Source organism: Lepidochelys kempii, chromosome 3 (assembly GCF_965140265.1).
Source record: "Lepidochelys kempii isolate rLepKem1 chromosome 3, rLepKem1.hap2, whole genome shotgun sequence".
NCBI lineage: Eukaryota > Metazoa > Chordata > Testudines > Cheloniidae > Lepidochelys > Lepidochelys kempii.
The window spans coordinates 147512382-147535418 of NC_133258.1; the positions used below are offsets into that span (position 1 = coordinate 147512382).

The following is a 23037-nucleotide window of genomic DNA, read 5'->3' on the forward strand; positions in this document are numbered from 1 at the left end:
GCTGCTGGTATGTCTCTGCATGCCCCCAACAGAGGGGGAGGCAGCTCTGCATGCTGCCCTCACCCCCAGCATCATCTTCACAGCTCCCATTGGCTGGAAACTGGCCAATGGGAGCTGCGGGGGCGGTGCTTGTGGGTGTGGGCAGCACATGGAGACCCGCTGCCCTCTTAAGGGGCATGCAGAGACCTGACGGCCATTTCCGGGAGTGGTGGGGGCCACGGCATGCAGGCAGCCTGCCTGAGCCCTGTTGTGCTGCCGGCTGGGAGCTGCCTGTGGTAAGCACCTCCCAGCCAGAGCCTGCACATCACGCCCCCTCCCGCACCCCTGCCCCAGGTCAAACCCGCTCCCGCACCCAAACTCCCTCCCAGACCCTGCACCCCAAGATGTTGCACTAGCCCGGAACTTCCAGACCCCACACCTCTTGCTGCACCCTCAGTTTTTGCACGAATTATTTTATTACATGGCACTGCAGTGGAGGGGTAGAATTTAAAAATTTCATTAATATAGTAGAAATATGCGGCCTCTGATGACTTACCAAAATGTGTGGAGTGGGCCCCCTGAGGAAATTATTGCCTACCCCTGTTCTGCAAAGACAAGTGATGCCCAGGTGGTGAGGGAGAGGGATACAGAGTGTGTGTTTCTACACATTCTATACCTTAGACTTGCTCTTCAGAGCTATTAGAAATTGCCTCATCTGTCCCCATCAACCTGCCCTTTCCCAGGGCATCGCAGCAAAGGTGAGCTCCAAGGATTTGATAGAAGAAGGGGTAGTGGCCTTACAAATCAGTTCAAGGAGGGCATTCCACGCATCTGAGGGGAACTTCTGTGTTTGGCAAAGCAAAGAGTGACACAACAGGAGATGAATGTTTATATAATGGCTAGGAAGCTCAACAGGGACCAGGGCTCCATTGTGCTAGGCACTGTACAGGCAAGGAATATGCACAGTCCTTACCCCAGAGAGTGGGAGTCTAGGTGTCAGACAGGACACAACAGAGCACTAGTGGGGACGTACAAATGAAGAGAGTGGTTGTGCACTGTGTGTTCTGGGGGCTGCAGGCTAGGAACTGTGTTTTCTGGCTGGGGGGGGCACTGTGAGCGTTCTTCGAGCCATTGAATTAACGGTCCCTGCTCCCCCAATGGGAGGGGGAATAATGCTCTGAAAGGAGCCAGGCTGGGAGAGCTTCTGCCCCGGTAGAGCAGCTCCTGTGCACAAGGGAGAGAATTTAGTCTGAATTCAGGGGAGCTGGAGATGCCACACAAGTGCTGAGGGAAGGGGTGGTGCCCGCGCACAGAGCGGCGTTGGATTATCAGCATTGGGAGACTAAGGCAAGGAGAAGGACAGCCGATGAGGGTGGGAAGAGGGAGTCTGTTCTGAGCATAGGGGTAGCTGTGTTACCTACCCCAGCACCCGAAGGGAGGACTGATATGCCTTTGGCATTGGAAACATCAGCAGGCACCTTCATTACTGGGTGGCCTGTGGCATGCCTCACTCATGTCTTGTGCTTACTGAAATGGTGCAAACCCTGGATGGCAGCAAGAGCTTTCCTGAGTGCTGCCCTCTGCTGCAATTGCCTCTGAATGGCTGGAAGCAGAAGCCCCCTCCATGTCCACAGAGAGCCGTTGTAGTTCTGCTGTCTCTGCCCCATTTCAGATCCTGCACCACTTCTCCTGAAGCTTGGGAGTCTGAGCCTGCCACAGGTCGGAGGGGTGGGTGGTGACTGATCTGTCCTTCCTCATAGTGCTACTACTGAACATGGCATAATCCAGCCTCTTGCCTGAAGGCTGGGTGGCATCACGCGCCCCTGCTGCCATCTTGTGCCTTGATGGTGCCTTGTATTTGTTTTCTCTCCCCTGAGTCGCAGCTCCCCAAATCCCAAGAAAGTCCCTCTCAAGACACCCAGGAACAAGCTGGCTTTAACTAGTGCAAGCCAAGGACTTCTTGGCTCTGGCTGCTCATTTAGTGACTGTAGCCCCTGTTGGCAGTGACAGTGCGAGATCAATAGCTCCTGCCCTGACCGTCGCTGCTGCCTGTAAGGCTTGCAGTTTCCATATTAGAAAAGGCGTTTCCTAAAGAGCCCAATCAATATGCTGCTCTGAGGCCTGTTCTCGTTTACTATATATAATCTGGACACACGCTGTACGTCAGCGTGCGCACGCGGCTGGGGGGGGAGGATGTGCCAACTCTCTGTTTGCGCTGGCTGGGAGAAGGACACAGCTAAATTCTTCTCTGTCCCCCTTCCCTGCCGCGGCTGCTGTTCCAGGATCCAGGGCTGCCAGCTCCTCCTACTCTCTCAGCACTTTGGATGGGAAGCTGCTGGGGAGCATAGGGTATTTGATCTCCTGCTGCTGGGAAGCCCTCGGGGCTGGCTGGGGCACTGGTGACCCTCTTCTCTCTGCCCTTTCTGCTTTTGGCAGGTGACCAGTTGTCGCACCCAAGCAGGAGGGAGGATGACGAGCACAGCTCCATCCAAGAAGCCTTACCGCAAGGCACCGCCGCAGCACCGCGAGATCCGCCATGATCTGCCCATCCTTCGAGATGACCAAGATGGCGTGATTTTGGCTGAGCAGAGTCAGGTAACGGATAACCGGGCGGCTAAGGGCCTGGCGCCGTTACGCCAGCAGGCGGGGTTTAGTTACGCCGAGGCAGGCCAGCTCAAACAGGTGGATGGGTTTGAGGTGCGCAACCTTAACTTTTCCTCCTCCTGGTCCCTGGAGTCAAGCAGTGACAAGGAGGTAGCAGGGTGCCGAGCGGAGCTGAAGCTGAAGAGCCGGACTCTGTCACCTGTGCTGCCGCACAGTGGGAAGGCAGGGAGGCGGAGCGGGAAGCACTGCCGGCACCCCAGCCAGGGGTGTCTCAGTAAGTTCATGAGCCGCAGTGTGGAGACGGTTGTGGTGTCTGGAGACGAAGGCCGGAGGCCGACCTGCTCCTTCAAGAGCAGGAGCCTGGAACGCTCCCTCATGTTCAAAGAGCCTGCCGAGGTCCTAGCTCCCAGGAAGTTCCAGGTCTCTGCCACCCATCTGCCTCTCAAAGGGATCCTGAAGCAGACGGGCATGCTGGAAGTGCGCCCCGAGAGCCTGCGCAAGTCCCGCTCAGTGGAGACGCTGGCCCATGGCCGCAGCTCGCGCAAGTACAGCGACCCTCAGCTGTGCTTCAGCCCGAGGGAGAGACGCTCGCTGGAGCGCAGCAGCAGCACTGCCGATGCCATCAAGCGCCAGGAGAAAGTCACTGAGGAGAAGCTGCAGTTCTCCAAGTTCCTGGATGAGATCACCCACCGTGTGCTGAGCCCTGTCCACCTGCAATCCCTGGGGGAGGCCAGAGCAGGAGGGGGAGGCCAGGACTCTCCTTCCCCACTGAGAGGCTCCACTCCAGAAGGTCAGAAGGAAAGCCAGCCTGAGGGGGCCAAGCGAGTAGCTGAGAAGAGCCACCGCCTGAGCAGGAGAAAGGCAGATAAGAAGCGTGAGGGTCTGGAAATGGCTTCCTGCCGGAGGAAGCCCCCTGAGGAGGCTGAGAGGGCCCCCAGGCTGAGGAGAAAGCCCATCCTGGTGAGGAAGGACAGCAAGGAGAAGTTCCTCTCTCTGGAGAGGCGGGTAGTGGATCTGTGCCAGTATGAACTGCAGCAGCTGGCAGAGCTGGGTTTGGCAGGGGTGTCCTCTGAGCAGCAGCAGCAACTGTTGCCTTCATGGAAAACCAGTCAGGAGGGAGGAAGGGACAGAGAGAGGGACCGAAGCAAGCACCAATTGCGGCAAGTGCAGCCTCAGCATCTTGGCACCAAACCTGGCCGGAAGCCCATGACAGAGCCAGGCTACCTAGAGAGCGCATCCTTCTCCCCTCCGACACACCGGAGCCAGGAGGAGGGCACTGCCTCACCTAGAACCTCCCCTTCCTTCAGCCTAGCACTAAACAAGGTAGGTGCCAGAGTCCTGGAGCCCAGGCCCCTCACCCAGGATGGGGACAGAGGTCTCCAAAAGGCCATGGCCACCCCCTTCGGCTCCCAGAGGTGCCCTTAGCGCTGATGTGGGGAGTGAGGGGCAGGGCATTTGTGTCTGAACTCTCATCTCATCCATTCAGATGTTGATCTATGGAATGTGGAGCCTCCTTTGCCTCAGGGAGGCCTGGCCAAGCAACTTTGACCTCCCAAGTGGTGTGAGGGGCTCTCTGAGGCTCACTTAGGGTACAGTCTTCATCCCAGCCCCCCTTACACCAACCCCCATTGTTCCCCACTGGGAGGCTCCTCCTGAACTGGCTGTTAGGGGTGCCCAAGAGCAAAATGCTAAGACCTCAGAGGGGACAGAGCATCGCCCTTGTGACTCCCCAGACCTAGCCCTTCTGTGCTCCACACACATATGTGGTGCTAATGCCTCTTGAACCTCCAGCCTCCCTGCTGGCCTGTTTGGCTGCAGATCCTGCTCCTTGTTTGTGTTGCTCCCAGCTGTGACCCAGGTGGAGTGCCTCTGTTCAAAGGGGAGAAGGGAACAGCTGCCCCTTGGAGTTGTTAGCCATAAAAGCAGCAGCTGGTGCCTCTTTCCCCACTGAAGGGGCTTGTCTGCCTTCCAAAGTTTAGAATCTGCCTAGCAGACTGCAGGATACCAGTGTGCAGAGCTGGACACAGCGGGATGGTCTAGTGCCCTATGCGGGCCTTTGAATCCTCCTAATGCTTTAATGGTGGATACCCTGGTAAATCAGACCCATATTTATGTGAGAAGTCCCTTGTCTATTGAGGTAGAGTCTTTGTCTGGAAGAGCTGCCAACCCCTCCCTTCCATCCACCCAGCGGGCTCCTGGGACATTGACTCATTTAAACAGGAATCACCCGTCTCCTGGCCTGATTCTTGTGCACCTGATTGCCTGGTATCAGCTGGAGTCCTCAGAGGTGAGACAGATGCAGGGTGGTGATGCTGCGTATGGTATGAGTTAATAAAGTGCACTTGGGACTGGGACAGTATCATGCTGTATACAGTGCAGGCTGCTGCAGTGCATTTAGTGTCGGGGACACAGCATGTCTAGTGCAGCTAGAGCTATGGGGCCACCATGTGCAGCATGGGCCAGTGCAGTGCACTCTAGGTTGTTGGGAGCGAGAAATGGCCCCACTGTGCATTAGGGTCATGATTGGGCTGGCTTCTATACCATGTTGTTGCTAGCACTGAATCTGTTCCAAGGAAATCTCTGTGGCAGGGTCCCATGTGCGGACCTTGTACGTCTGTTAATATGCACCTTTTGAAGCGCAGTGTCATCTTTGGGGACCTGTGTGCTTTGCTTAGCAAAGGCTCCAGGGCTCCATCCAGTATGTCCCAAAGCCGCTGTTTCAAGTCATTGAAAACAACCTGGGCTTTCCAAAGAGAAACCTCCAGCTTCCAGGGTTAGCCTCCTCTTCCCAGAAAGGGCCATCCTTGCTAGCACGAACTGGCTCTGGAGATGGAATTCTCCTCCCAGCCACAAGTGAGGCATGTTGAGAGGCAGCTTCTGTTACCTGGTCTAGCACATCAAATGCACAGAGTGGGGAGGCTAAGCTGCTCATACCCACTCCCTTGTCCCTGCCTATGTGCCGGAGCTCTGGTGTTATGGGAGTGCCTGCTGGAGAGGCGCAGGTGACTTGCTCTCAGCACTGTAGGCCCTTCTGTTGGGCTGCTTGGCCTTTAGCATGTTGCCTGTTATTTTTGTGTCCAGGTTCACCCAGGAGCCTGGTTCCAGTAACCAGCTTGAGCTGAGCACAGAGGAATCCTCATCTGGGGTTACCTGGGTGAAGCAAATGGAAAAGGTGCTTCCCAGCTCCTCAGCCACTTAGAGCAGTTCTTTCATTATCTACAGGGGTGTTACCACCACAGTGAAGGGATCATAGGTTTGTGTATGCAGGTCCACGAGACTCCCATCCTAACCACCCAGACATTGTGGGGCTGCTGAATATTGAGGCAGCAGCTGTGGGGTGATGACTGCGGGGTCTCTGAACTTGTAGCACGGGGGGAAGGAAGTTGCAGGCTCTCTGTGAAGGTCTCTGGTTTAACCCAGACTACTGCTGACTCTGAAATAAACCATGTGGTCTCTCTTGATATTGACTAGTTTGAGAAGCAGTGCATGGAGAGTGCTAGCTATGCACGACATGGCCTGCCCAGAGCTGTCAGGGAGGTGGGAGGAGTTCACTTCTCAAAATCTTGCCCTTTGGTACTTGCTTGAATCTGACACCTATTTTGAGAGGTTCTTACAGCTGTTTTCTTCTCACCACAGGAGCCCTTGACGGATGCAGAAAGGATGAAGTAAGTGTCCTGTTCCCTACTCATGCTCCAATCTCACTGCAGCTGTGTGTGTGCTGATTCCCACCTCCCATTGTCCAGCTTCCTTTGAATCTGCATGGTGGGTTTCCCTTCTGTTGAGAAGCTAGGCCCATTTGGAGAGACTGGGGCAGGTGTGTCTCTGTTCTGCTCCCACTTGCCAAGTTTTGCCGTGGTTCTCTGCATTCCCTGAAAGGACAGTTTAGAGCTCTGTGCAGATGGGATGCTTTTAGGAGACCCATCTCAGGGTCCCTTGAATGCTGTTACAGTTTGAGGTGGTGGGGCAAACACTCCTGATTCTAAACATCTATTCTTCACCGTCAAAGGGAGAAAAACTCAAAGCGCTACCATTTTGGTAAAAAGAAGAGGAGCACTTGTGGCACCTTAGAGACTAACAAATTTAATGGGCATAAGTTTTCATGAGCTACAGCTTATGTTGGTCTCTAAGGTGCCACAAATATACCATTTTGGTGTGACTCACTGTAGTGTGTGAGCTCCCCCTGGTGACTGTGAATGAAAACTTTTTGCACAGACAGAATCTTAGCAGGACGCAGCTCTGAAGATCTCAGTCCCTTCAAAATCCCAAGTGAAGAACAAACTGACGCAGCTAGAGAGAGGCTGTATTTTCTAGGTTTTTCTGAACAGTTGAGCACAGTGAAAGCGCACATGCAGGAGTGAGTCTCTTTGTTTGAGGCTGCCACAGCATCTCCCCATAACGCGTATGCTGCCCATGCTTCCCTCCGCAGCTCGAGCTCCCCACTTGCTGGCCCAGCAATTGCAGGGACTCCTGCTTTACTGCATGTTTAGGGTTAGGGCTTTGGTTGGGGCTGTGGATTTGTGATGCCTCTTTCACCTCCAACTCCTGCAGTATGGGCTGGGATAAATTATTGAGTGGGTTTCAATTTCCAGGGAGGGACACCTAAGCTGTGCAGCCCATTTGGCTAGTGGACTTTATCCAAATGCTGCAACCTGAGCGGGAGCTGGTGTCATGGATAGCAGGGCTGCTTATGCTTCTCTGCCCCTGGTTCCAAGAGTAGAGAGCAACCTGTGTTGCCAGGAAGCAAGGGCTTGAATTTCTCATCTTCTCAGCTGAGCAGAGACGCATGCCTCTTGCTGCATTTGACCCTCCTGTCAGTTTAGTTTATTGCTACAGGCCCTGACTGCTCATAAAAAAACAAAACCCACGGCATGAGCAACAGCAACCTAAGGCAGGAGGGGCTCTGCAACTGCCCCCAAACTCTGTCCATGCATCTCACTCCTGTCCTCTTCAGCGTCCCCCCACTAGTCCAGTTCTGCTCCCCCCAGCTCGGCCAATGCCCCATATTCTTGACCTGCAGAGCCTCCTCCCAAAGTCCTTGTCCTGGGGCTTAGAACAATAGTTGAGAGTCCAGATGAACAACTGAGTCCTCCGGGGGCAGTGCATGCACACAGCCATCTTTCAGACACCATCGGACTCCTCATGGCGTCCCGTTGTGGGTGTGAGAGGAGGGATGAGATCTGAGCCTAAAGAATCACTTCCGTTCACAGGGGAGGTCTGCGTGTGAAATGCCCGCATGCTCCCCAACAGCTAAGCTGGAAAGGGGATGGGGTCCATTAGCACCTGTTTGGATGGTGCCACCACAACCACCTGGGAGCATCATCATTGTCTATATGGGGTCTCTGCTTCTCAGGGCCCTGAAGTGAGCTTAGACGCTGGGTGTCTGCACTGAGGACTGCAGCCCCCATCGCTTACTGAATGGTGCATTGTTGCTCTGTGTGCCTCAGGCTGCTGCAGCATGAGAACGAGGAGTTGCGCCGGCGGCTGGCCTATGTCACTAACAAGATGGAGGCGATGGAGAGGGAACTGGAGTCCGGCCAGGACTACCTGGAGCTGGAACTGGGCCAGAACCGCGAAGAGCTGGAGAAATTCAAGGACAAATTCCGTAGGTATGGCAAACACCAGAGGAGAGGATGTGGCTGTGGGGAGACAGGGTACCTCTGCCTAGGGACTCGCTTGGCTGTCTAGAGGCGGCTGAGCCTGTGTTGTGTTAACCTGAGGCATGTGGTATGGGGAGATTAGGAGAGTTACAGATAAAGCTCAGCACACATTGCAACCACCTCTGGGGAGGAGCACAGCAATGCTACTCAGCAGTTTAAGGCAGGAAATGGAGAATTCTTTATCGGTTTGAATAGTACAAAGGCAGAATGAAATTGTCTGAGCTGGAATTTAGCCAGGACTTGGGGGTTAATACCCTGACAAATGCAAAGGGAAATCAGTGGCTATAGTTGGCTGGGTTCTCTTTTTTTATGTCTTACCTGAAAGGCAGCACCTTAGTTAGAACAGCACTCCCTACCACCACATTTGAGTACTATAGAGTGCCCACACCACTTCCTGCAACAGCCTGTTTTTCCCTTGGAGGTGTCCCGTCCAAATACTGACCCACTCTAGCCTGAGAAGTGAAGGGATTACAGCCTCCAAGAGAGAGAATCTGGGCAAAGAGTTAACATGTCGGTGTGCTCTGTAGCAAGTAGTCTTTCCTGTTGTGTGAGGAGCGGTTCTCACATTCCAGGCTATCAAGAGAACTTGAGTTGATGGCCTGGATTCCTTTTCACTTGGACATTCGTGCCTCTGTTTAGGTTACAGAACAGCTACACTGCTTCACAGAGAACCAATCAGGACCTGGAGGAGAAGCTGCATACCCTGGTAACTGACCTGCTGAGCCTCTGGGGAGAGGAAGTGGGGGAATCTGGTGTGTTGGGACAGAGGGAAGGGACCCTGGCTTTCAGGCCAGGCATTACAGCAGCTCATGTGGGAGGTTCTGGTCATGATCCTTCCCAGGCCTAGCCTGTTGTCCTGAACTGGGTACTTTGCTGAGCCCCCACTTTTATCATGCACCAGAGCTTGGTTTCCCCACAATGTAATTGTCATGTTGCATCAACCTCTTTGAAAGGTGCCAGGGATGTGTTGCTCCCTGCAGACTCCAGGGGATCACTCCCAGGGGACTGGGGCTGTTGGAGCGGAGCCAGCATGTGTGTGTGTATTGTGTGCATTCATAACGCTCATGGCTGTTTCTTTTCTCTCCCTCCCTCCCTCTCTCTCTCCTCCCCATGCTGCTGCTGGCACACTCTGGGCGCATTCACCTCTCAGGCCTCTCTCAGCCAAAACTGGATTTTTGCAGTTGCGTCTTTTCGTTTGTGTGGTTTTTTTCTTTCTCCTCTTCACATGTCTCAGCCTGTCATTTTCACTGTCAGTCACACATTACTTGGCCCACTTGTACCATCCTCGACTGAGGGGCCCCAAACCTCATCCAGCCAAAGGCTCCACCTCTACTGAACAAAACAGCTGTCTGCAGAGACGACTGGTCCTAGCACGCAGTGCTCCAGCCGAATGTGAGCATTTGCTTCTGATCCAAATGGAGCATTGCCTGCTAGGAAGCATAATGCCCACAGGCTGCAATACTGTGTTATGGGTGTGGGCGTCTGTGAACCCATTTGGCCCACCCGTACTGTAAGTAAACAGATGCTTGTTCTAGTCATCATCAGTCACCTGTCCATAATAGAGAATGCAGGGTCGGTTCTCGCCCTTGGCACTAGGAGCTTTTGGGGTTAATATTATTTATGCAGTTACCAAAAAGTCAATCCATGTTTCGGAAATGCCCTGTTCCTGCATGCGTCACTGCCTGTCGCACTGGGCCCTGCTACCACTACTGGTCCACAAGTGGGCCCTGTTAGTCCCAGGCTGAGAGCAGATTCCGGGGCTTCTGTGGCCCTGAGGACTTGGGACACGTACAGGAGCTGGATCAGGAGCTCTGAGCTGTTGCCCCCCCACTGCTATTAGCCTTCATGTCTGTTTCCTCTGAGCAGGAACCCATGGGGAGTCTAGTGAGGAAATGTTCCCCTTTGGGAACAGAATTAACCGAGATGAAACTGCACAGACAGGTCCTTTCACAGCAGGGCAAGCCCCAGAGTCTTCCCTGAGCTCTTATGCAAAAGCAGAGCCTTCTTGATGCTGAGTCAACTTCTGCTGTACCTATCATTGACTCGCATGCTTCTCTGAGCAACAGCTTCCTGTTGCCCTGGTGGAGAGGATTGGATGTCACAAACACAGTGATCTATGCTGCTGGTGAAAGGTGTTGGATTGGCAGGGACTGAATCCTTTGTATATCTCTAGAGAAGCACCAGTGCAAGCTTCTTCCGCAGTCCCAGTGCAGTCCACTTGTGACTCTAATGCTGAGAGGGAGTTCAGTCTCTGCATGCTACCACTGCAGGAAGGGTAGGAAGAGCAACAGGGCTGCAAAGGATCAAACTCACCTCACTTCAGTAACTAACAAACATGGCAAGAATTCTGAGCAGCCCAGCATAAGGTGGCTGGCTTTATGTGCTATCAGAGACCCTCCCTCTGTGCAAAGCTGGGGCTGTTACCTGTCTGTCTGGAAGGTTTTATTTCCAAGCTGAATGTGTTTGTGTGTTATGCAGGGGGTTAGCTGGGGTAAGAGGCCAAGCCAGCCTGTTCTGGTGGAATTTACATCTTGTGTTCCTGTGCCCCAGATAAAAAAGGCAGAGATGGACCGGAAGACCCTGGACTGGGAGATTGTGGAGCTCACTAACAAGCTGCTAGATGCCAAAACTACCATCAATAAACTTGAGGAGCTCAATGTAAGTGTCCAGTCCACAGCCTGTCTGCTCAACGTGGGGAAATGTGTGGTAGTTTCATGGCTGATTAATATAAGGTCTGGTCTATCACTTCCTTACTAATGAATGGGGAGGGGCAAGCAGAACATGGCTGACATTCATCATGGCTAAGGCTAAGTTTTTGTCACGGATATTTTTAGTAAAAGTCATGGACGGGTCATGGGAAATAAACAAAAATTCACGGCAACCTGTGACCTGTCCCGACTTTCACTAAAAATATCCCTGACAAAAGAGGTAGGTGGGTTCAATACCCAACTGCTTCTGGGGCTCTCGGGTCCCCCACTACTGCGGTGCGTGAGAGCTCTGCGGTCTCCCTGCCCCAGGGGCTGGTAGCTGTAGGGTCCTGCAGCTGCTGGCCGCAGCTGTGACTGTGTAGCTGTGGGGAGTCCCAACTGCCTGCCATGTCTGGGCAGCTGCTGGGGGGTTGCCCGCAGAGGTCCCGCCAAGATTGGGCAGCTGCACCCACCCGCCAGGGCTGGGAGCTCCAACCCCTGGACAGAAAATGTCATGGAGGTCAATGGCAATCATAGATTCTGTGACCTCCGTGACATAATTGTAGTCTTAACCATGGCTGAAATTGTGGGGAGCTGAGGACACCAGTGAGGACAGATAAATAATAGAGAGGGGAAGCAGGAAATAGCAGGAAAAAGCAGGAAATGACTTGTGATATGAGTCCTACAAGTTGAGCAGAGAGCAAATGAGATCTGGGCTTGCTGTGTGAAGTGGCAGCAAAAAAGGCCCACCTGAGTGTGGGCTGCAAAACTAAAGGCTGAGCAGCCCAGAGCCGGGAGAGGGATGGTCCCTCCATGCAGCTTTGGTGCCACAGTGCCTGAGGTCTTGCACTTGATTCTGGGCACTTTGTTAACACTGGCAGGAGTTCAGAGAAGGGCTGTGAGGGCCTGTTTAGGCACTGAACTCTCCAGTTTGGCTGACAGCACCCTGTGGTGGGGGACGGTACGGACCCTCAGATATTTGAGGGGTGTCAGGCCCAAGAGGGGGAGAAGCTTGTTACAGACTCAGTGTAAACTTGGAGGGAGGGGCTGGAATGGAGAGGAGCTTCTCAGCCGAGTGGGAGAGAGGTACTGGCCTGAGAAGGAGCCTCCCCAGGGGAATGGTGGGAGCCCCCTGGTGTGGGATGGCTGACCTCCCCTCCCCCATGTGAGTGAGGTGTCTGCTCGGGCAGCAGGGGCCTACATGTGTTGCTGGCAGTGTGTGTGTGTGTGTGTAGGGACCAGATGAGGCCAGCATGACTCCCATCCCCGTGTGCTCTCTTGGCAGGAGCGATATCGGCAGGACTGTAACCTCGCAGTGCAGCTACTCAAGTGCAACAAGTCCCACTTCAGGAACCACAAGTTTGCTGACGTGAGTAGCAGCTCTGGTGCAGGGTGTGGGAGGGGCTCACAGCTGCTCTGTTCCCTGCCCATAACTCCACACCTGGTCACTCTCCTCTGCAGGTAGGGGGAGCTGCCGTGTGTTCCACCGACCCCCGCTCCCCTGAGCATCAGTCAAAGGTGTAAGGAGCTCCCGGCCCTCTGTGCAAGGTCTCTGCTGGCTCCTCTTTCAGGCTGGCTCCATTTCACGTCTCAGTCGGGGGCTGTTATAAAAAGAGCCTTGAGCTGCCTTTCCAAGGGAGCGAGTGTCGTCTACAGCACAATAGCCTTGAATCCGATAGCCTGTCGGGTGCCTGAAGGCAGCTGGCAGAGGAGCAGGCCTCTCACTGACCCTTTTGTCTTCTCCCCCTTCGCACCTGGCCACGTGCAAGGCTCATCCTGCCTACTGAGGGGCCAGGTGAACCTGAATGCAGCTGGTCTGGCTCACGGACGCGGCTACTTGTGCCAGATTCGGGTATGCTTACCACTCCTGGGAGCTCACAGATCTGCCGACAGGAAGGGCACCAGGGAGGGCAAGGCTTTGAGTGCAGTACTAGGCTGGGAATGTCCCATCCCTGCGCGTGAGGGAGGAGCCCATGTTTGTATTGGTATTTCTTTTTCCCCCTGGAACGGGATCTGGCCCCAGCCTCAGGATTCTCATCACCTCTCCATAAAGCTTCATCACGTGGGCTCCCTTAGAGGGCTCTCCCAGCGCCCTGCACATCCAATCCTGGTGCTTGTCTTTTGTGAGTGAGCACATGACTGGTATGTTGTCCCCCAAGCATGTCTCAAATTAGCGCTCCTGAGGTCACCGTATCAGTTACTGCTGGGATAACCTTCACCTCTACCAGCTGTCTCCCCTCACAGGAGCTTTGAATTCTGCCCCCAGAGGGCTCGACCACACTAGGATGCCACTGAGGCAAAATGCAGCTGTGCAAGGACCTTCTACCTTGCACTCACCATTCCCAATCTGTGTGCCCTGGGCCCACTTGTCTGACTGCAGGATCCCTCTTGCAGCAGCCTGTGCCATGGCTTGGGGCCCTGGGGGTTTCAAGAGGGGGGTCCACAAAGCCCAACCCTAATCTTTCACCATGGTGCTTGTGTGGCCAAAGAGCATGGTATTTAACAGGCAGGGTGGAATCGACCTGCTTGCCTGGCTGGCTGTGGCAGGTCTGTGCTCACCCTAGTCCTGCAGCCAGTTTACCCGGGACTCAAGGAGGCTGCCTCCAGGGTGCAGTGAAACATTTGGCATGCCCTGAATGTTACTATTCTCGTTGTTGAAAGCTCTGAACCAAAAGCTAAACCCCCAGTGAGGTGTGGGGGTCGCCAAGGCTCTGCCACAGCTGCTAAAGCCTCAGTGAGGCAGCTGGACCAGGCCGGGGAACCAGCAAGTGCTAGGACAGTCATCGATACTGATCCTAGGGCAGGCTGCCAAGGCAGTGGGGCTGTAATTACTGTGCGCTTCCTGGGAGCTGTAGATCCTGCCAGTGGGGGCTGTTCAGTCACTTCTACGCAATCACCAACTGATTTTCCACTGATCAATAGCCCCTTTGCCTAGCACCCACCAGCTAGGCCTCATCTCCACTCTCATAAGCTATGGGCCTGAGGCCCGTGAGCAGGCTTCCCTTGCTCCCTCTCCCGAATGGGGCCCCTTGGTCAGGCTTGGGGCAGGCTCCTGTGTGCTTTGAGAGCAGTAGCATCCTGCAGCCAGAAGTTAGAGCTGGGAAAGCTCTGCTAACTCCTCCTGTGGGGCAAACCTGTTTTGAGGGTGGGGAGGGCAGCATGTATGTCAGTGGCTGGGCCCTGCCCAGGTGGTGGGGAGCAGGTGAGTATGTTAGGGGTAGGCAAGTGTGGGATGTTAGCTAGGGCTGGGTGGAGCAGGCAGTGTATTGCAGTCTCCCAAGTGCTGCTTGTGGCTCTGTCCCAGCCTCTCCTGGCTCTGCTGAGGCCCTGAGGGGCTGTTTCAGGCTTAATGCCCTCTCTCTTTCTCCTTAGCTTCCCTATGAGCTGCAGGACATGGTCAATAAGCACCTGCACAGCACCCAAGAGTCCCCAGGCCCTGGGCAGGAGGCTGCACATACCCTGGCCCCATCTGACATCGTGCCCACCTCAGTGATTGCCAGAGTCCTGGAGAAGCCCGAGTCACTGGTCCTGAACTCTGCCAAGTCCAGCAGTGGCAGCTGTCCCATAGCTGAGGATGTCTTTGTGCACGTGGACATGAGTGGAGCTCTGCTGGATGCCTGCCCCAGCCCAGGGCTGCCTGGGAAGGAGAGAGGGGAAGGGGGGAAGCAGCAGAATGGGGGCTGCAAGCCACAGAGCAGTGTAGAGAGCCTGCCAGAGGAGGTGCCTGCCTTCGAGAAGCTGAGCCCCTATCCCACGCCCTCCCCTCCCCACCCCATGTACCCAGGGCGTAAGGTGATTGAGTTCTCTGAGGACAAAGTGAGGATCCCAAAGAACAGCCCCCTGCCCAACTGCACCTATGCCACACGGCAGGCCATCTCCCTAAGCCTGGTGCAGGGCGAGGACGAGAGCAGTGACCGGCACCGGACGCTCCCTAACAGCCCTGTCTCAGAGGGCCGCCACTCAGCTTCCAGCTGCTCCTACCAGCCGTCTCCCAAGGCGGCTCGAGCACACGGCTCCTCGCAGAGCAGCCCTTTCAGCAGCCCACCCCAGATCCCCAGCGCCTTTGCCAGCTCCGCCAGCTCGGAGGAGGACCTCCTGGCCAACTGGCAGCGGATGTTTGTGGACAAGGCGCCGCCCACTTCGGAGCAGGTGCTGGTGAGCCGCACCTCCTTCAGCTGTGACATGGCCCCGGAGCTCCAGAAGCGGTTCAGCCGCTCCATGCAGGAGCTGGGCAGGGCGGCCTCGGCCTACTCGGATGGCGAGGAATCTGCACAGAGCTGCAGCTGGACCGTGAGCCGGGACTCAAGCGTAGACACAGACAGCACTGAGTCCCGAGCCCGCAGGAGCCATTTCTCCTCCGATTACGGCATGGACTTCTCCCAGGATGAAGCCCGGAAGCTGCTCCAGGGCAGTGGCGGGGGCACCACTGAGCCCAGCAGCCCCCCGCCAGAGAAGCACAAGGACTATGTGGACCTGGGCTCACCTGGGAGCCCAGCTGAGGAAAGGGAAATGCTGCTGAAACCAAGCAAGGAGAGCAGCCCGGGGGGAGCCCTGGAGGAGAGCGGGGAATGCAGGAGCAAGCCTCCCTCAGGACGGCCACACCGCAGCCCTAAGAGGATGGGTGTCCACCATCTCCATCGCAAGGACAGCCTGACACAGGCCCAGGAGCAGGGCAACCTGCTCAACTGAGGCTGGGCAGGGAGCAGCGCCACAGGGCAGCGCCACACATGCCCCAGGGGGCTTCAGGCTCCACTCCCACCTTATATTTATTCTGGTTTTGATACCCGGAAGCGCCAGGATCTTGCTGGCGTTCCGCACCCACCACACCAGAACACAGACTTGAGGCCTTGCTCGCCCTGGCATGCATGCCCATGCCTGTGCTAACCACTCATCTGGTGCCTGCCCTCACAATCTTACAACCCCACTCTGGTGCCCATGCCCTTACCTGAGGCCTGTGCCTGCCCTCACACTCATGCTCACAACCTTGCCCTGGTGCCCATGCCCTCATTTTCACGCTAATGCCCATGGCCCTGGGCGCACTTGTGCTGGTGCCAACAAATAGAAACTCTTTGCTCTGGTCTTGTCTGATCCCCATGAGCCCCTGCAGGCTGAGTGGGACATGAGGACTGCCCTGCGGGGTGGGTGCTCCTTGATGGCTGGCCCCCTGCTGTGGGTCAGAAGCATTGAGTTGGGGACTGTTGTTTTGCTATTTTTTGTTTCCCCCCTGCTGATCTCTGTGGAAACCAGCCAGCAGTCATGGCTGGCTCTCCCTTAAAGCTTCCTCTGCAGATCCCTGCTGCTTAGCTCATGGGCCTGGCCCAACATGTGGCTCATGCAGAGGCAATGCCCTGGGAGAGCCCCAGTTCCCTCTGCCATGGGGCTGGGCCATAGCTGCCCCCAGCAGTTGCTCAGCGAGGCTGGCCTGCCTCGTTCCCATGACAGTGGTTTCTATGCTGTGGGTTGGATTGTGTGTTTGTCTCTCCATCTCTGGGTGCCGTTGCACTGGCCTGGCTTGTGTTTGGCTAGTGCTGATTCTCCACACCTGGGTCGTCTTCTCATTTTAATCCTTTCCAGGCCTCTGCTTTTAAAATGTTTTGTTTTTCTCTTCCTGCATAAATGAGCAAAGCAGCTGACAGCCAATCCATTGTCTGCCCAGAGGTTTGGTGTGAGGTCCTGCCCTTGGAGCCACCAGCTCCCGCTTCCCATCCAGGTCTTTTTACTCCAGCAGAGCCATATGGACTCCAGGGCAGGATTTTACCCCAGGAGAGCAATAAATGAAAGACCATAGCAAGCTGCCTCTGGGCAGGGCCCCAGCAAGGGCTCTGGGGAGAGAGGGAGACCTGTTTGGGAGCAGGGCTTATCGCTGCCGTATGCAGACACGGTACCTCATGGCTCAGCAGTGGCCCTTTGGGAAGGCCCCTGTGCACGTGCATCCCTTCCTCTGGCTGGGTCCCGGGCTGGCTCTGGTGCCCTTCCAAGGCCTCCCCACTGGGGGGGCTGGAGTTGTGTGTGTGATTTTCCTTGTGTTCAGTGTTGGTACGATTTTCCTTTTCAGTGTTTGTGCTCCACGTCCCAGGGGTGGGGAAGGGGAGAGGTTGGGAGTGTAGATATTTTATTTGTGAGAGAGAGCGCCAGGGTCTAGTTACTAGCTTCCTAACCTGCCCTTGCCTATCTGGATTTTTACCTCTCCACCCTGAAGGTGTAACCCAGCACACTGGCATGGTCCCTGTGCTGCTCCCTTGGGCCTGGGGACCCCCTTCCCTTGGCTGTGGTGGGTTCGAAGCTGGAGCTGTAGCGTCCTCCTTCAGTGAGAGCGAGCTGCTGCTCTGTGCTTCACTATGTATGGAGGGTGCAGCCTCTCTCTGCAGGAAGGAAGCTCCCATTCAAACACCCAGCAAAAGATGCTGCCCTGGGGCAATGTCCCTCCCTAAGCCCCTGCGTTTGTAGCTGTTGGCAGCCAGGGCCAAAGATTTGCTCTCAGCTCCAGCCTGGAGGCTGCAGGGCCTGTGAAAGGGAGCTGTTCCCTCTCCTTGTATTTTGGCCCAGCCCGTGGCTGCTTTCTGTGTGGGTAGGTTTGGGCACTCTGGTCACAGCAGCTGCCTGTGCACTTGCCTTGTTCTTGGCCACTCAGCTCAGTGTGGAGCTGGGCTGGGACTCAGTATTTCAGCAGCTGCCCTAGCAAATTGGTGCTAATGGTGGGAGCCTCTCCTCAACCTGCAAGGTACTAATCCTCTGTGTGGGGGAGGGCCCTGCCCAGTGCAGCCCAGCTCCTCTCTCTCCTGTAGCCTCCTTGCACTGCTGAGGTCCAAGCTGCTGCTTCCTCCCACCCCATCTTCATGCCCCGGCCACAGGGCCTCTCCTCTTGATTGGGCTCCTAGGCCCAGACTCTACCTGGTCAGCACAGCTTGACTCCAAGCCTCCTGGGCTGCGTGGTGGCCTCACTTGTGTCATGACCTAGCTTTGAGCTGCAAGTGCATGCTGGGAGCAATGGCGGCTAGCTGGGGCTGGCCTGGGCTGTCTAGTCCTTGAGCTGGTTAGTGTAGGTGGGTCCGATCACCTCCACTTCTCCGCGAGAGGTGCTTCCCCTCCTGCCTCAACCCAAAGGTCCCTGGTTGCCCTGCAATTGGCTGTCCTGAGCAGTTCAGACCAAGATGAATACCACCTGATTGTAGAAGCAGTTGGTGTGCTGGTCCCTGTAAGGCAAAAGCTAATTTCCCTTTTGCCTTTGATCACATCAGGCTAGAAGCAAAGGAATGCCCATAGACCCAGTCCAGGCCATGGTCCTGAGGTGCCATTTCCTTTGGAGTGTGACCAGGCAGCAGCAGAGCCCACGAGAGAAATGGTGAGGGGAATGTTGTGCCGCCAAAAGAGAAGGAGCAACCTGCTCCGAGGCTGCGTCCATGGGGCATCAGGCCTTTGCCCTCCTTCTTGTGTCTGGCAGTACTGGCTCTGGGGGGGTGGGGGGGGCACTTTTCAGTGTCCCAAGTCCAGCCTGTTCATCTGCAACTAACATGTTTTTTCTGAGATTTTCAAACTGATGTATATTTTAAAACCAGAAATAAACTATTTTAAAAATAAGCTGTGGCTGTGGGATGCTGGGTGGAAGCCAAGAGCAGGTACATCCTGGTGGCCGGGGGCCCTCTTACGGCAAGCTGCTGTCCCAGAGGTGTGCAGGGTCCTGTATGCCACCTCCTGGCTTGTCAGGGATAAATTGAACATATTACCTGTCTTTTCAGATGATGTCCTGGTTCTTCCTTTCACCATTCAGTACACGTCTGTGCTTTAACTACACAATGTTTGTTCAAAATGTCTCGTTGCCCAGATCATCTACTCGGTGCTCACCAGGACCAGACTAACGGGGCTGGGGAAGGAGAGTTTAGAGTGTTGAAGAGTGTTGGACTGAAGAGAAGTCAGCTGAGCATAGACGCCATGGGAGCTGCTCCATTGCTCACAGTGAATGTTGTCAGGTGTTCAGGCTCATTCGGCCTATTAAGTTTGTGGAAGAATGCTCACTCCCAGCAGTGTTCACATGTCATTGACTTGGAAACTGGCAGTACCAACAGGAGCACGCTTTTTATAAAGTGTACTTTTGCCTTTTGCATGACTATTTTGTGAACCTAAACTAGCTGCTTAGTGTTGTGGTTTCATATTTTGAAAATGTAGATGCTCCTGCCTCAAAGGCCAGCATCATTTAACCAAAACCTTCCTCGCAGTGAGTCCCCGAGACTCAAGAGAAAGGCGTAGGGCTCATGGGAGAAAGGGGCACTGAACACCTCTGGACCTTGTTGGGGCTGGTTGTCCCTGTGCTGTAATTCCGGCGCTCAGTCTGGCACCTTTTCTAACTAGCCCACATGCGCCAAACTCTGTTGCTAACTCTGCTGCCTGGTGGTTTTTCTTAAAGCTCCAGCTCCTGGAGCCATGTGATTAGGTGAGACTGGCAGCTTTCATTTAAAAGAGATGTCTTTCTAACCCTTGAGGTTGTGGACAAAATCTGGCAAATATGACCCACGGGCACCTACAGGCTCAGAAAGCAAACGGCAAAGAGAAAGAACCCACTGTTTAAATCTTTTTTATTCTTGATTTTTATGGCAGTCCCATAACTTTGGGGGGGCCTGACGTGTGATTTTTGAATATTAGGTGCTGGTGATGCTGTGAACCCCACTGGAAAAGGCTGTTCAAGTCTGAGGGATAAAGGGGCTGCTGAGCTCATACAGTGAAGTTCACTCTGCACCTTAGGAGCTCCCTGGCCAAGACCTGAGGGCCAAGCAGAGGAAGACTTGTGTTTGCCTGCTTCTCCCTGTGGTAGCTTGAGCTGATCCAGTGCTGCCTCCCTGCTGGGCTCTCCTCCTTCTTCGTTGTGGTTCCTGCTCCCTTTGTCCCTATAATTATTTATTTTGTGTGCTCCTGGGAGCAGCTGCTCCTGCTGCCCTTTAATCCTCCAGCCTAATTCTAGCCCTGAAACACAATCTTCCCCGCTGCCTGGCTCCAGCAAGGTGCAAGGGGCACTTGGCCCACAGTGTGTATCCTGCTGGGCAGGCACTGGCTGGAGCCTTCTCCACAGGGTGCATGCTCCGTGCCAAGTCCCCCACAGCCCTGCCTCCCCCGCAGGGCTCTAACAAGGGACTCAGCCCCTTCCCTCACAGCCTGGGGGATGTGTGACACAGAGCTGGGGTTTAGTCTTCGGGTGATGGAGCTGGCTTATCAAGGCATTTCCCCTGGGCTGAGCCTGGAAGTGGATGATTTACGGCTGCTAGTCCTGCTACGTGGGGGAAATTGGGGGAGACTTACTATGGGTTTAGTACTGAGGGGGGAGGAACAGAAGCATGTGGGCCCTGTCTAACATGAGAGAGAGTGAAGCCCATCTCTTGCACCTTCCACAGGAGGAGCTTGGAGTTTTGCAGATATTATGGAATTTAAGTCTGTGGTCATTTAAGGGACCCCACTCTAGGCTCCCAGCTTCTCAGCCATCACCTCTCTCAGGTGGAGACCTGTCTCTCTTGCCTTCCTGACAGGTTATCCCAGGCTATACAGTTCCCTGCCTGCACTGTGATATTCCCAGCAATCCAGGCTGCCTACAAGGCCAGTGTCTGCAGTTTGCTTTCTCTCTAGAGGCTATGAACAGTGTAATAGCCAGCAGTTGTGCATTACCAAACAGCTCTTGGTAAGGAAGCACATTCTTAAGGTGAAAGCATTACAGAGAAAACATTAAAAAAATAAAAACTTACACACATGCTAAAAAGCTTATGAGCTGACTCTCTGGTAGGTGTCAACCCTTCCACAAGGATTGGAGGCCCCTCTTGGACCAAAGGGCCTGTCCCTTTGCTGGATCAGGAAGAAGATCCTGAGTCAGTGTAAATTCAGGCTATTTATCCAAAAGTCCTTTCTTTGTCCGGTATGTGGAGACTCCAGTTTGAATTAGTATTTGTGAGCCTCTGCAGGAGGTGATACCTCTCTTGTTGGGGGGCGGGGGGGTTTACAACCTGCCTGATTTTACAACCTGCCTCAAGTTGCAGTGGGGGAGGTTCAAGTTGCAGTGGGGGAGATTTAGGTTGGATATTAGGAAAAACTTTTTCACTAAGAGGGTGGTGAAACACTGGAATGCGTTACCTAGGGAGGTGGTAGAATCTCCTTCCTTAGAGGTTTTTAAGGTCAGGCTTGACAAAGCCCTGGCTGGGATGATTTAACTGGGAATTGGTCCTGCTTCGAGCAGGGAGTTGGACTAGATGACCTTCTGGGGTCCCTTCCAACCCTGATATTCTATGATTCTATGATTTGCCTTAATCCCCACAACTGTTGTTAGTTCCTGGAGGAGCTGTGGCAGCCTTCCCCCATGGAGGAGAACACAAATCGTACACAAGGCAGTCATTTAAAACAATGGATCCCTGAGGATACTGAATGGGGATGCAATGTCTGACATCTCTCCCATAGAGAGGTTACATGAAATCCTGTTCCACAATAATACACAAACTGTATACAACAAGGTCTTTAGAGGATAGTACAGGAAATTGCCCTAAGGCCCACAACTGCCTTTACAGATGGGGAAACTGAGGCAAGGGACTGTCCAAGGTCACAGAGTTGGTGCTAGGATCCTGGAGCCCTGTGTCCCAGTTCTGTGTTTTAACAATAATCCCATCCTCTGTCATAGAGTCTGGCTAGAACCTAGGCATCTGACCTTCCAGTTACTTATGTGCTCCTGCTGCTGGCTAGTTCAGCTTGTTTGGCTGCAGTGGGGACTGGGTGCACATTGCATTCACCATTTCATGCAATGTTCTTTGCCTGGGCAATGAGGGAAATATTCTAAGCTGCTGCCTGGGCTCTTAGCAGCTTCCCTCCCTCTCCCCGAGTGACTGCAGAGGAGTGCATGCTGATCTGCAATCACTAGGCACATCCTTGTCACATGGCAGCAGCTGGGGGCTCTGGAGGGAAATGGCACATCACAGCCCCGCTTCAGTAGTGAGGAGTCAAGCACAGTCAGCAACTGTGAGAAGCTGCCAGCGCTGCTTCCCTAGCACCACTGGCTTCTTCATGGAGCCTGGCTCCAGCTGCTGGCCTCTGGTTATAATCCCTATCCCCTCCTTGTAGAAAGCCCTGTTTTCCCCCAGCTCCCTCCTGAGAAAGGTAGTTGCTGATGCTCACACCCTTCCTGTTTCTCCAGGGCTGGTCCCTGCTGCCCTGAGCCTCCTGTTGGCAGCTGTGTGTGGGTTTTTGCTGGGACCCCATTATCCTACTTATCTGAGGTATTTCTGTGCTCCCCATTACCATTGTATTCTGAGGACCTCACAGTCCTTACTATATTGATCCTCCCACACTGCTGTGAGATAGGGCACCGATCTTAGCCCCGTGTCACACATGGGGAACTGAGGCACAGAAAGGCTAGGTTCAAAGGTACTGAAGATGCCACGAGTGGCATTTTCCAAAGCAGGTAACTCTCAGTGACCACAACTAGGCACTGCTCTGCAGCTTTTAGACCCCCAAATACCTTTACAAACCCAGCCCTAAGTGACTGTCCAAGGTCACGTAGGAAGGTGCTTGGATTCCCCCAATACCCAGGTTAACACCCAACCCACTGGCCCAGTCTGTCCTGGACAATTCACTGTGAACTCTTCCTCATTTCAGCTGAACAGTAGGGGGGGAGAGATGGGGGTGGGGGAAGGAGGGGCTGCAGAATGGGGCATGAGCAGAGACCAGGGCACTGGTGGGCCCCAGTTGCTTCGCTGTGCCGCAAACAGGAGAACTGCAACCTCTCAGGAAGGGCGAGAGCATCACTGTTTCCTGTCCAAGGCAGTGAAACGGCTGGGGTGTGACAAGCGGGACAAATGTGGCCATGTAGAAGAGCCAGACTGCTGTGGTCCGGCTAGCATGTTGCGGGAGCCTAGGAAGGTGGCCCTGACCCAGGGACTGGATCAGTCTGGGTGTGTATGAAAATGCAACCGCATGGCAGTGAAGAGAGAGCAGAGCTGGGAGAACGCTAACGAGCTGACACTGCCGTAGTGTGGCCTTTCTTACCAAGTGCGCCATGGGGCTCTCCCCAGCACTGCCTTGCCCAGCCTGGGCCTGACAGGATCCCACCAGATAGAAATGGGTCCCTGTGTCCCACAACTCACCTGGCT

The 23037-nt window shown here is 54.6% G+C and overlaps 1 protein-coding gene across 11 annotated transcripts in view; it reads left to right on the forward strand.

Moving 5' to 3' along the window:
- The window catches only part of TJAP1 (tight junction associated protein 1), a 62265-nt gene extending 43760 nt beyond the window's left edge, over positions 1 to 18505 (forward strand). For 8 of the 11 annotated variants that reach the window (XM_073338454.1, XM_073338453.1, XM_073338452.1 and 5 more), the window contains 8 exons: positions 2416 to 2574; positions 6220 to 6248; positions 8028 to 8189; positions 8880 to 8946; positions 9391 to 9420; positions 10791 to 10898; positions 12213 to 12296; positions 14300 to 18505. In XM_073338454.1, the coding sequence (XP_073194555.1) occupies positions 2449 to 2574; positions 6220 to 6248; positions 8028 to 8189; positions 8880 to 8946; positions 9391 to 9420; positions 10791 to 10898; positions 12213 to 12296; positions 14300 to 15616 (1923 nt within the window). In that variant the 5' untranslated portion in view covers positions 2416 to 2448 and the 3' untranslated portion in view covers positions 15617 to 18505. The other 3 variants (XM_073338449.1, XM_073338460.1, XM_073338450.1) reach the window with 3 other exon arrangements.
- The last annotated feature ends 4532 nt before the right edge of the window (positions 18506 to 23037 follow it).